At 35.7% G+C, this 13,548-nt stretch overlaps 1 protein-coding gene across 2 annotated transcripts; it reads right to left on the reverse strand.

Annotated features, from left to right (window-relative positions):
- On the reverse strand, window positions 998-12,309 carry LOC109839048 (protein ORANGE, chloroplastic). 2 transcript variants are annotated; one of them, XM_020407482.1, is made up of 8 exons: window positions 12,001-12,298; window positions 11,789-11,903; window positions 9,052-9,168; window positions 8,816-8,902; window positions 7,780-7,856; window positions 7,297-7,424; window positions 2,433-2,569; window positions 998-1,275 (listed from the first exon to the last, which is right to left on the reverse strand). In XM_020407482.1, the coding sequence occupies exons 1-8, from the start codon at window positions 12,180-12,182 to the stop codon at window positions 1,198-1,200; spliced, it is 921 nt and encodes a 306-aa protein (XP_020263071.1). In that variant the 5' UTR covers window positions 12,183-12,298; the 3' UTR covers window positions 998-1,197. The 2 variants fall into 2 exon arrangements, with proteins under 2 accessions (XP_020263071.1, XP_020263070.1); XM_020407481.1 differs by lacking the exon at window positions 998-1,275 and adding an exon at window positions 1,983-2,154 and having other exon boundaries at window positions 12,001-12,309.

Raw genomic sequence — 13,548 nt, forward strand, 5'->3', positions numbered from 1 at the left:
CCGTTCCCGTCGGTGGAGGTCACCGCCATCGGAGACTGGGGGAGGGAGGAGGGGTTAGGGTTTTAGCTATTATTTTTAGGGCAGAGATAGAAGCGGCAGGAAGAGATATTTATTTTTCCTTTGTGGGGGGTATTAATACTGTTGAGGTCATTAAATCGGTTCGCACGTGTGGGCTACGCGAACTGGATTCACACGCGCAGGTATGAGACTGTATCGCGTAAATTACTGCCGAACCCCTGTTTATTTACATGCATTTGCTTAGCGTCCTTCTCTGGTGAGCTTCATAAGCAATAACACCCTAACTATATTTAAAATTATAGAAATCAAGTTAGATTTGCTCATCTTTTGTGTTTCTTCTCTCTGTTTCTTAATTGAGTAGTGTGATATTTATGCATTAAAAGATTATATAACTAGAATAATCCGGTCGGTTGAGTTGCTTTTGAGTTGCTTTTGACACGACGATATATAACTACATGAGAAGAAGCAATTATACATAGTTACGTATAACTACAGAAGAAAAAGCAAGGAGATTTACATTATTTGTTTGCACAACTACTTGAAAAACACTGAGATGAAGAAGTTAATTTTCTCGCAATATATACGTATACACACACACCTGTATACACGCATATTATGTCATGTATACATACGTATATACACTAGACACATTATAACACATACGTGGTTACGTACTATGTACACACAACATACGTATATACGTGTGTAATTTTACGTGTCCTCGACACACACCTATGAACCCACTCACACAGAGACGCGCAGGCGTACATCCGTGCATATATGCACATACGTAAATAAGAACATTAGATGACATGATAATATAAAAACTGACTGAAGTTGACGCTTCCACATTATTTATGTTAGCTTGGAATATGTGGCAATACAAGAATCCAAAGACCAGGAAACTAGGAATTATACACACAAGAGCTAATACGAGTAATGAGCTTGAAAGTGTGTACGGTCACTGATCAAACGGATCTAATAAAAAAAAGACCTGACCAAACTCAAATGTTTACGAACAAGGAGGATATACACATAACATAGAACAAATATCGTGATTTCTTTAACACCATGTCTCTCAATATATAACCATCGTCGATCCAACGGAGGATGAAATTATGTACATAGCTTTTTCCAGATTCTATATTCTTACAAAGATTGAAAATGGATTAAGAACCTTTAGTCAAATGGGTCGATTCTAGGGTCATGCTCGCTTGCCATGGCCATGCCCGTGCATAGGCACGTTGGACACATTACCTGCAAGAGATGGAAGATGCTCAGATAATAAGAAAGTCCGTTTAACTCCTAAAGTCAATGCTATATATAGCTTATAACGTTTTATTAGAATAAATTTCACAAAAACTGCAATGAACTTGGGGTTTGTACGAAACTAAAGAAACTTTTTCTCATTCGAGAGAAACTAGCGAAGAATAAACTATTGAAAATTATTGCTGAAACTATCCTTGGGACTTAGGAGGGGGTGAGGGCAATGTAGAAGATACATAAAGTACATATACATGCGTGCCAAATTGTTAAGAACAGCAGATGACAAATTACCCTGATTGCCGTCGGCATGGTGGTTTAGCGGAAAAAGGTATAACAAAAAGGTTTCTGATAGTTTTGTGAAACTCAACCCATTTGATAATGCATGAAAGACTTCTTTAAGATATGATTGGATCAAAAGCATCATAATGTTCATTCACCATAAATTCATGTCCATAACTAGCATTCGTTAACATAAGTCCAACGACTGCAACCAATCCAAATATTTATACAGGCGGTCAGACACTTAGCAACACTTTGATAAAATTGTTGCATGCACACGTGTGAGAGTGAGATATTCTTTTGCAAATTTCTATAGCTGGGCATGCAAATTTTGCATTAATTTTTTTTAGAAAACTAATCATTCTTAATCAAATTAAAACAACTATCTAGCTGATATTTCATTTAGGGTTAGTTGCGGATAAACACCCTGTACTATCAGCAAATTGAACATACTAGCCCTGTAGCTCTGTTGTTGCAGGTAGACCCCCTGAGTGAGATTTTTTTGATCCTTTTCAGCGGTGCTGTCTGCAGCAATGGATTTCCACACAGGAGGTGTATCTGGAACAATACTAACTCTTTTGGGAGGTCTATCTGCAGCAGTAGAACCACTGGGATAGTAAGTTCAATTTGTCGATACTGCACACACGCTTTATTTTTTTATTTTCTTTTTTCTTTTTCTTTTTTTTTTTTTTTTTTTTTTGTACAGACAAGTATGCTTCAGGTTTAGAAGTGAGGCTCCAGAAACTTCACCACTGGGCCCGAGCTCATGATCACTAATCTTCATTTATCTACATTAGTCCTTGTCTAATTCCAATATCTAGTGTTCTCGAGGGGAAAAAATGGATTGCTAAATTCGCAGAATATCTTACCTTTCCTGCACCAGAACAGTTTGAACACCTCTCAGTTCGTGGTGGAGATAAAGGCTGATCGCCAACATTAACTGTAGCAACGGGTTCCGCCAAAACAAGAGACCCTGTGCTTGAACAACGAGCACAAGCAAGATATCCTGCAGTGACAAATGATTAGTCATATCTGATAATATTGCTAACTCAATCATCCTGAAAAGTGCTATATGTGATTAGCAGAAGGAAAATTGTAAAGCCATTTCAAAGAAAAATAAATGTTCTTGGAGTAGATAACATGTTTAGTTCTGTTCATATAATCACTGATTAAGTTCTTCACTTCTAATGGATGATGAAGGGCTACAAGAAAGCAAATTGCATGCAATCCTATTCGATGATAGGATTACAACTTACCGCAATTAATTTGTCTAAGGTCAGACCCCTCAACTTCTCAAATCTTATGCACCCACACAAAAAGGGAAAGAAACAAAGAAACAGAATCCAGGAGAAATATCTTGCATATCCAACTTTCTCCACATTTAACAATCTTCAAAGTTAGCAATGCTTTTAAAAGCAGATGCCTAGCCCGCCTAGGCCCAAGCAGAGTACCTAAGCCGCCCATCTAGGTCCTAGTAGCAATGCTTTTAAAAGCAGATGCCTAGCCCGCCTAGGCCCAAGCAGAGTACCTAAGCCGCCCATCTAGGTCCTAGGAGCACCAAGATGAAGAGGTATTGCATGTCATCCTTATTTTATCTCTCTTCATATTTCTATTTACTTATTTGAACAAATTAAAATACATGAAACTAATACTAATTCTCATGGTAATAAATAAGGTCTCAATATCCAAGATTCGGTTAAGAAGGTGTTGATTGGTAAGTTCGTGATAGTAATAAAAGAAGGGAAGATCTTCTAATTGCAAAATTTAGAGTTGGCAAGAATAGTAAAGATTACAAATCTAATCATCACTTATATAAGTTTAACTTCCTCAATTATACCTCTATTAAAGAGTATGAAAGGAAGGGAAGATTTTCTAATTGCAAACTATGGAGTAGGCAAGAGTAGTGGAGATTACAAATCTAGCCATCACCCATATAAGATTAACTTCCTCAGTTCCAGCTCCGTTAAAGAGTTAGATGGAGCAAAATTTCTTAAATATGACTTTGGATCTATCCATCTACCAGCTACAGCCCAAAGGTCCTTTTTTCTTCTTTCCTTATTTTTTTACCAGTTGATTTCATTTTCTTTGGTTGATTATTTGTTAAATTCATTACCATGTATCCAAATTAGATTTCTTAAAGACTTCTATTAATTTGTATATATGCTTTACATTATGTTCTAGAAGACTTCTATTAATTCAGACACACATAAGCACCTTGAGCTACAGAAAAAAGAGCATTAATTCAAAGAAACCAACAATGGCGTTAGTGTTAATTCCAGATTCTGTAGCTCCATTCATATTTTTTTATCACATGTCAAGAATTTTAAGTTGATGGCCATCTATTTTGGTCTTGGGCAATAAAATCACAAGTGATCATCTCTCACATATGTTTAACTAAAATTTTCCCTGCTAAATGCTAATATAACAAGACTCAAAATCCAACCAGAATCTCACATATTTTGAGTTTATATGGAATATATATATGGTTTTGGATCATTGGGTCAAGCTTTATATTAGTGTTGTTTCTTGAGAATTGCATATTATGTGTTCTTATACAACGATTTGTAGTGAATTTTGAATTTATAAACTTATATTCCTTTATGAAACAAATTTGTTTAAGTATGGACCTCTTAGTTTCAGGGTATTCTTTCTTAAGCCCATTTTCAATCAAATCCACAAAACTTTCTTTTAGGCATGATTTCATAGATTTCAATCATTTTTTTACTGGTGTATCTTAGGTACATAATGTAGAGCATATGGTGCCTATGGATAAACTAAATGTTGCACTAGAGATGTTGAAGAGGTTGATTCAGGGCATGCTTGAGGATGATTTCAACTAAAACTTTGTCATATAAATATTGCAGATAATTCTATTGTTTCTCTGTGATAATAGAAGAAAGCTCGACAGATGTTATTTGCCTACAACGAAAAAAGATCCAATGCCATAAAGGAATAAATTATGTAGCATTTGTAATTTCCTGATATCTCAGCTGTTTTAAAAGATAGATACTTTAGAAGGAAGCATGAATGTATCAAGTGGACTTCTAGAGGGAGCTGTCGTTTAATTATGTATGCTAGAGTGCACACTAGAGGTCTGGATCATTTGTTAAGTCTTTGATGTTTTAATTTTTAAAGTTTGGCAGTCTCTTCTCTTATTTGAGATAGATGGTAGTTTTTGATCTTTGAGTTGCAGTTTTAGGCTCTGTTTTAAACAAAGTAGTGATGCAGGGAGGTGGAGTTAGTATTATGTAGTTGTTTTTAAGTTTTGGGTAAGCAGTATTATTTGGATTTAGTTGTTAGATTGGGAATGCCTAGGGCGATTTTGTATTTATTGCTATAACCAATAAAATGTTTCTCACCATTTTCCCAGAAAAAAGGTAGATATTTAAATAATTATGCACAAATTGTCTTGCAAATTATATGGATCAGACATTGTCATGCTTGTTGTTTGTTCTGACAAGAAATCAGAAAAGATTATTTTTTGTACATAAAATTTCAAAAGAGTGATTATTTGTCTATTTTGAAAAAAAAATTACAAGCTCATTGGTGCGCCTATTTTATTGTGAATTATGATATATAAACTATTTTCTATAGTCATTTCCAACTTGGCTATAATGGATGAACAATTCTCTATTATTTTGCTTATTGTGTTGAAAGTTATGAGCAATTATGGGGCTTTTTGGTGCACAAAACTCAATAAAATTGTGGTATTTTTCCATTTCAAAATTTTCTTTAGCCCAATAATAAATAAATTTGTGCATTGCACGGTACAAAACTAGTTTTTGTATTAAGAAAAAAACCATGCCGGCATCCAATAAACTTCTCCTACTCACCCACATACATATAGGTGAGAGTACGTTTTTTAATCATTAGTACATTTTTTTTCCTACATGCTTCATTGTTTATAAGATGATAATTTAAATAAATTCAACTTTTGCAATAACACTGATGCATAAGTTATCTACATAATTGATTGAATGGTTGTCGAATTTTACCATATAGCATACAACCTCAGTATTACACATCGATTAATAACGTTGGAAAGGTCTGTCGTTGTTTATTGGATTATTGATTGATTGACTAACATATATATACGGACTATGTAAGACCTATACCTCAAATTGTTAATTGTTATCGTTATAGTTTTATCATGGACGAAGACATAGAGTGATATCAGTAGGTAAGAGGTCATTGAGGAAATTGTATTTTGTGCATTGTTAATTATTTTCACCACTTTATTATTAAGTGAATTAATTTGCTTTTCATTTACTGACTTTGTTACTGTATTACATGATAAATACACACATCAGTGATCACATTGGGCTCGTGTATCTCATTCTTTTACTAATCTATTTTTCCAATCAAGAGGAAGCATAGATAAACATCGCCGCAAAGAATAGTTGGTGATGTGTCCCAAAAATATAGTTTGAGAAAGAATAGAATGTTAATGTATATATGTACATGAAATAGTAATAAAAAATGAACAGGTTCTTTATATTGTCTAATTTTTGCTTGAAATTATACCGACTCACGCTCCTAAATAGACTCTATAAAAGAAGTCTAAATTGGGGTGTGACACTGGCCAAGTTAGCTGAGTGAAACATAGGTACGGATTATTAAGCGCAAGCGGGCAGGCTGTGGGCAGAAATCCTTGATCCAATTAATAAATAGGTCTAAGTATATATTTGACACATACAGGATGACTGAAACAAACCATGACTGAGATCCTTGACCCAATTAATAAATATGTGACATGTCTACTGAGATCCTTGACCCAATTAATAACTATGTGACATGTCTACTATGTAACTGACATATATAGGACAGGTACCTGCTATATCCAACTCAACTGCCACAGTGTAATTGTGAGATATGTATTCCTATTATTATACACTCATTGGTTTACACCAATGAGTATAATATCGAAATTGTGGAGTATATGCTAAAATTATATCAAGCAAAGCAACGGATGGATTTGCACGTAAAATATATTTAGAGTATTAAAAGTCAGAAAACATCTATTAACTATGGCCTTGGAAGTACATCAGCGGTGTTCTGTTTGTATTTATGGTATGTAAGAAGTAAAGTCCTAACTTCCACACATGTGACTTCCATGCTTTTTAGAATTAGTTATGTCTTCTTATTGTCCTGAATGCTCTCATTGGTACAGGGAATCATTGCGATGATTTAACAATGAAAAGAAACACCTTTAAAAAAATTGTCCTTCTGGGTCGGGGACACGTTACATTACATGAATCCCTTTTCTCCACTCATCTCAATTAAGGACCACACCTTTTGTTGCATTCATGGAATCATATCCTTTTTTGCTGTTTTGATCCATTTCACTAAACTGCAAGGGTAGTCCTTGCACTTCTCTCAACTACAAATCATTCCTCCTAGGTGGCTAGCTCATCAGTCTCCAGAGCATTACAAAATAAGCAAGTATGTTATTCCTGACTGCTAACTCTAACTCTAACCCAGAATCACATGCCATTTGTCCATGTAAAATTTGAAGCAAAGTGGAAATTTTGCACGTGGCAGAAAGGGTACGTAATCTTAACTTGAACTTATACTTACTGTCTAATTTAGCAGGGAGCGTAGTCAATAGTATCTGGACTACTGCATAAGCTTTATGTTCAACAAGACATTTGTTCTTAAAGAATGTCCAGCTCGGATTGGAAAATTATAGAACTGTTTTAGTGGTAATTAACAAAGAGAGACTCAAAAGATTACCGGTTCCAAGACAGTATTTGCATCTTTTATGTTCCTGCTGCTTGACATTGTTGATCTCAACCACCATCAAAGCTGAGATAACTCCAACTGCTCCTCCTGAGAAAGATGCTACAATGGGATCAACCTGGCTGCACATTTTGAAAATTATTGTAGTTATGAGTTATATAAGCCTTATCAAATGTTCTCAATAAAATTCAGTATATGGATAATATCAGATATTTCTCTGAGAGATAGCATTCCTTTAGTCAACCCCAATAAATAATTTTGAAAATACTTTGCACACAGAAAACTCGACATCACCAAAGTAAGCTAAACATGAATAAACAGTGTTGATAGCAAGGACCTCTGAGCTATGCCTTTCTACCTACTATATTTATAAAAGGGTTCAATTCTCAATAAGTTTAAAGAAAATGTGCTTGATGAACCATCAGTTCAGAAAAGGAACAAAAGGACTTGTATAAAATAAGTTGCATAAGTACATACCTCAACTGCAGGGGCAAATGCATGCTACGGATAAAATCTGCATAAGATGTGCCCCCTATGCCCAATTTAAGCTCCAACTGGGAAAGATGAAAGAAACAAATTGGACTATTAACAGGACTTTGATCAATTAAAGATTCAAGATAAAAAAAAATAATTATGAGGCACTGCATTTTACTTTAACATTTTATACATGTGATGCCGTCAGTGGTTAATACAGAATAAAATCACTAATCAATTAATAAAGAAGAACTTGGCAACATTAACCCAAACAATTTTAGCTCTTTAAGTTAATTTGCTATGCAATGTTATAGCAGGCCACTATATTTGTGTTTTACCGTGCGCAAGGGAGTTGCACACTAATATATGGTGTTTAGTTGGTTCAATTAACCCACAACCTACAACAACTTTACGACAACACACCAAATAAAGACTCACAAAGGAACATAGCTAGAGTGAATGAAGAACTGGATGCCCTTTGAACAACTTTAAATTTTGAGTACTGTCCATTCTCTAAACTGAAGCAAGCACGTTATAAACTAAACTCTGATTTACCTCAGAATATTAAAAAAATGCTTGAATTAAATCCAGCAACCACCATATGGAAAAATAGTGAGATTATTCCATACATTGACTTCGCAGTAGAAATTCCACCATGTCCATTACAAACTGTTGGACACGGGAAACAAATCCCCAAAGAAAGCATGATAATTGCAAGAAGAATCTAGAGAAATTTTGTCTAATCTTTACAAGCCAGTTTACAACTCTATGACACGAGTTACATAATATTTGTTCATTCTCGCATCCATCACTTCCAATATTCAATCAATCAATCTAAACGACATTAAGAGATTCATCAAGAGAAGAACCAGCTGATATCTTCAAATTTTCAATGAATTAAAATTTTGGCCAACAGACAAAAAATTTGGACATTAAATGACTGAAGTAACCAGAAACATGCAAAAGCTGATAATATGAAACCAGTTAGAAGAGACATATATGAACTACTCTGCTATACAGTGAAAACCACAAAGCTTACAGTTGGAGCGAGAAGACCACCAAAGATGATAACACCAGCAATGAGTGAGAAGCATAGAGCATAGTACTGCTTCAGATTTGCCGTTGTCTGATCACAGGACAGAAATTTATAACATTATATAGTTGTTTGAATACTGCAGAAGAAATTTACTTAAGTACAGAAATGATAAAAACAAAAAATGGAGGAAGTTCAGTGTTCTAAACAATGTCACATATAGAGGAAACCAAAGCACTTACAAGAGGAGGCAGAAACGGTATAAAAGATGGAAAGTCAGGAAGTTCGTTCTCTTGTTCTTCTTTTATAATGCCAAGTTCGGCGTTTTTTAATCTCTGTTGTATCCTTAACCTGCGTACCTGCAGATAATTCAGGAGAGAGGTACATAATAAAGGACTCCAGGGGTAAAAGCAGAGTTGCAAATTGGATGTTGTTGCTTTTTATCACTTTCAAGAGTAAACCTCAAAATGGATATTTTTTTCAAAAAGAAAGATAACTGTTGATGCAAGACACTGGAGCAGAAGTGTAGGTTCTACAAGTCTACTAAATGCACCCAACAAACACATGGATGAAGATGCAATTTCCTAACTAACTCGACTCTACGATCCCTAACTATACATAGGAATCCACATGCTTGATACAATCCACTTGTTCAACAAATGAACAACAAAGAAATTTTTGAGAAAGATGGGCTTACTGCTAAGTGCTAGGTATGAACAAAGTCAATATAGATCCATAGAAGAACTGATTGAGGTTCTGCTAAACCCAACGTTAGTTAACCCTATGTAAAGTTATGCCACAGAACTTGAGATATATGGCCACTAGCTTAAAATTTTGGAGTTTTCCCTTTGTCCTTTATTATGCAATTTAAGCCCACAAAAGTACAAAACCCATGAACAACCGTCTGAAGTCTTATATCTTTAAAAAAAAGTCCAAACAACAAGATAAAATAATAATTATTCGGTTGTAAGTTTAACTTGATATATGTTGTCACCTTTTAGCTAAACTTCCGGCTATTTAACAGTAATATTTTCAATAAGGAGGCATTCCACTTCGATACACAAACTAAGACAAAATGCTAACATGAAGTGGAATCCCATATGCATGAAAAACTAGGTTAACCATTTGTGCAATATTTCTTGTATGCAAGGAAAAGGTAGCTTCTTAGCAGAAAGTGTAGAACGGATCGATGGATTTGAGATCAACTAGTGAAATGCTTTCAGACAGTCAAAGAACTTTTGGCATATAGGCTAAAACAACCAGCCGCCTATAGCATTGTTTCCATTGAATAGTCCAATCACGCGAAATTCTTCATTCAACTTATTCAAAGTTAATACCTAGCTGGAGTTTCAATGATAATATAACTAAGGATGTAGAAGGATATGGATATATACACAAATATCGGCTTCCATATTCGATGGGATGTTGATACCAATGTAACTGTCTATATCCACCAGGTTATGGATGCAAACATTGTTTTAAACATCCCTAACAAGGGTCGATGTGTCCTTTTATAACGCTTGCCACGGAACGACATGGTCTCCGTATCCTTCGCCACTTTTGTCAATTTTGGGGCGATATACCATGATTTTCCTGATAAATCAGGTCAAATTTCGGTCTTAAAAAAATCCGCTGAGATGTTGCAATATCGATTTGGAATTTTATTTGCTTTAAAAGATTGATTTGGATTTATGGTTCAAGGTCTAAATCCAAACAAATATCTGCTTGTGTAAATAATCAGAAAGAAGATTTAAGGATCAACTGAGATCCAGTACATTTATCAAAAGTTCTACAAAAGACACAGCTTTTCTCTACCAATCCATTCCTTGGTGCATCAAGTCTGAACATCTATAATATATACACATTATCCAATATGACACCCAGATATTTATTAAATATCTTTGACATATATCTCATATTCGCATTCTGATATGAATTTGTCACATGTCCCGGACATCCGACATTAAGAACACTGGATGTACGGTTATCTATTTTGGCTTTTGAATAAAGATGCAATATAGATCTAAGTAAAATATTTGGATCCGCATAAAGAAGAAGGATAAAGATACATATATAAGTAAAATATCTGGATCAATATCAAGATATGGATATACGCGTCAATCAAATGATTGAAATTATTTTGATAATGATAAGTGGATCTGAAAATTATTTTGGCGATCCAGAGATCTAATCCTAGTTTGTTACGTGACAAACACAACGATAGACTATGTTTAAAGAAACTTTGTTTTCATTAAAGGGTTAATTGCAGATAGACCCCCTATGATATTGCCATTTTCAACTTATTTTTGCAGATAGGCCGCCTGAATGAAATTTCTCTGCTCTTTTGCCCTCAAGGGGTCTATATGTCAAAAAACAATTTTTCTTTCTCTAAGGGTAAAGAAGCCAAAAGATCACTCACGATCTATCTGCAAAAAATTAAAACTAGAGGGGTAGTGCGTTCAAATTGCAATACTACAGGGGTATGTCAACAATTAACCCTCCTTCAAACAACTAGTGTCCTATATAGTTTTTATCTTATCCATTTTCCTCATATCCTCTTTCTATCCGTATATGTCTACCCCTTCCGATCTATATTTGTATTCGATTTTGGCGGATATGTATTAGATCTTTCTTACATGAGCCATATTCAAATTCGTATCCATATCCATGATTTGTAAGTGAATATGGCTATGTACCAAAACTGGTACATATTTGATCCATTTGCAGACTCCTATATACAACCAGCTCATTGCCGCAAGGTCAGTTGGTACTTGGTGCATGCATTAATAACTCAGATCATATGCAACAGTTTCTTGGAGTATTAAGGAATTATAGAAGAATTATTAAGAGGTCCTCAGGGTTATGATAGTATATAATAAGCATTTTAACCAAAGATTTTTAATTTTATTTTACTTGGCAGTTGGTATTGAACCCTGAAAAAGAAAATAAAAATCACGTTCTTGCACCACAATAACAGACCTCCTCCATGTGCAAGAAAATCTTATTCCTTCGACTCCGGATATTGTCCTGAATCTCCTGCAGCTCCATCTTGGCAAAGTCCTGAACAGTTTCGGGCCCCTCTATGATACAAAACCTGCACGCAGTGAAAATTCCACTGATCAACGAAAACCCACCAATAAAATCAGAAGAAAGCGCCGAAAATCGAACAATTGAGCGCTGATCAGCAATACCCAGCTGGGATTTTATCTGCGGAGTCCCCAGTGGCCTCAGCAGATTCAGCTGAAGCCATGGATCGCCATCGGACGGAGATGGGCCTGTTTCTTATGAGCCTGAGGTCTCGAGGAAATCTCCAGCTGGGATTTTGAGGGGCTGGGGATCGAGAGCAGGCCAGGATCCGAGCGGAGCACAGCATCGTTGACTTTGATTGAGACCAGCGGAGCGAGGGGGGAGGAGGAAGTAGAGAGTGGAGGGAGCATTTGGGGAACGAGTGGCGGTGGAGGTTTTAGCAATTTATTTTCCTGGGGAGGTTTATTTATTTTATATTTTTTTTCAGGTGGGATCTTGGACGCTCGTTTTCCTGTGTCGCCGATGGAACTCATACCGACCGAGTTGGGTGGCCCGGTCGAGGACAAAAGTGTCGGTTCCATTACTGTAGCACGTAGCACCTAAACACCGCACAGTTTACGTTCGCTTGTAACTTTGGTACCACTAAAGAGTTTTTTTTTTTTTTTCCCCCTTCAAATATCTCGACGTTTGACAAAATTCATTTGTACGTAATCGTCCATCGTTTCTTCATCCTCCGGAAATTTGCGTCGAACCGATTGTAACTTATAAATCTGTGCTTTGTGTGAAGGAAAATACACATACAGAAAGTGATCTAATTGGTATGTTATGTATAGAAGTTGAACCTGTTGAAGCAACAAGTTAGCATTGAGCCCAAAGTTTACACCACAGGGTTGGAGCAGTGGTGCAAGTCTCTGTTATGCTCCTACTGGGGGACGATCCATAACGGGCTATCCTACGTTCGAAACCCCTAATAGGTAAAAAAAAAACATTCGGACCAACGTCAGGTACAAAGTGCAAGCAAGGATTAGTCAAATCCATAATAAGGTGTGGGGATACATTGTGGGAAACTGAAGAAACATATTTTATCAATTCACAAGCACCCATCATTCTAAGGTGTTGAGAGGTTCAATTTATGATTATTTAAGAAAAGTTACACAAGTGAAAGAGATGGATTTACATTATTTTATAGTGCGCTTGGAGTGGGGTTAAAGGATGGAAGGGAATGTGAAATTTTATAAAAACTTTGTTTAGGAGATTTTTCGAGAGTTAAAAGTGTGAAGGGAAGTGAATTTGTAAGACACCCCCCCCCCCCCCCGCCCCCCAACACACACACACACATAGAATTGTAGAGGGAGTAAAAGAAACCGGTAAAACTTTTTACAAGATGGAGAGATAATTTTGTTGGCATCTTTGTTTTGATGATGTTTAACAAACAATTTACCACTAATATTGTTTGTCTAGTGTTTGTATATTTTTATTTATTATAGACAAACAACGTGTTGGAGGATGGATGGAATTACGCATTCACGATCATATCCAATGAAGGTTGGCGGAATTGTGGAGTGAAGCCTTGTAATTCAAGTCAAGATCCAAGTTCAAGGTTCATCCGCATAGTATACCAAGTTGAGCTACATCGAAGATCAAGATTGCTTGGGCAATATTTAGTTTAGGTTTATATTATGTGTGTTAGTACTTTAAGCTCAATATTATAC

The sequence above is a fragment of the Asparagus officinalis genome, chromosome 4 (assembly GCF_001876935.1).
Source record: "Asparagus officinalis chromosome 4, Aspof.V1, whole genome shotgun sequence".
Lineage (NCBI taxonomy): Eukaryota > Viridiplantae > Streptophyta > Magnoliopsida > Asparagales > Asparagaceae > Asparagus > Asparagus officinalis.

Bases quoted from the DNA above. Each gene is read 5' to 3' on its own strand.
- LOC109839048 (XM_020407481.1), bottom strand. From the start codon at position 12,182: ATGCTGTGCTCCGCTCGGATCCTGGCCTGCTCTCGATCCCCAGCCCCT. The intron at 9,169-11,788 runs GTCTGTTATTGT...AATTATCTGCAG, and splicing joins TTTTCTTGCACATGGAGGAG to GTACGCAGGTTAAGGATACA. The intron at 2,155-2,432 runs GTAAGATATTCT...CTACTGCTGCAG, and splicing joins ACTGTTCTGGTGCAGGAAAG to ATAGACCTCCCAAAAGAGTT.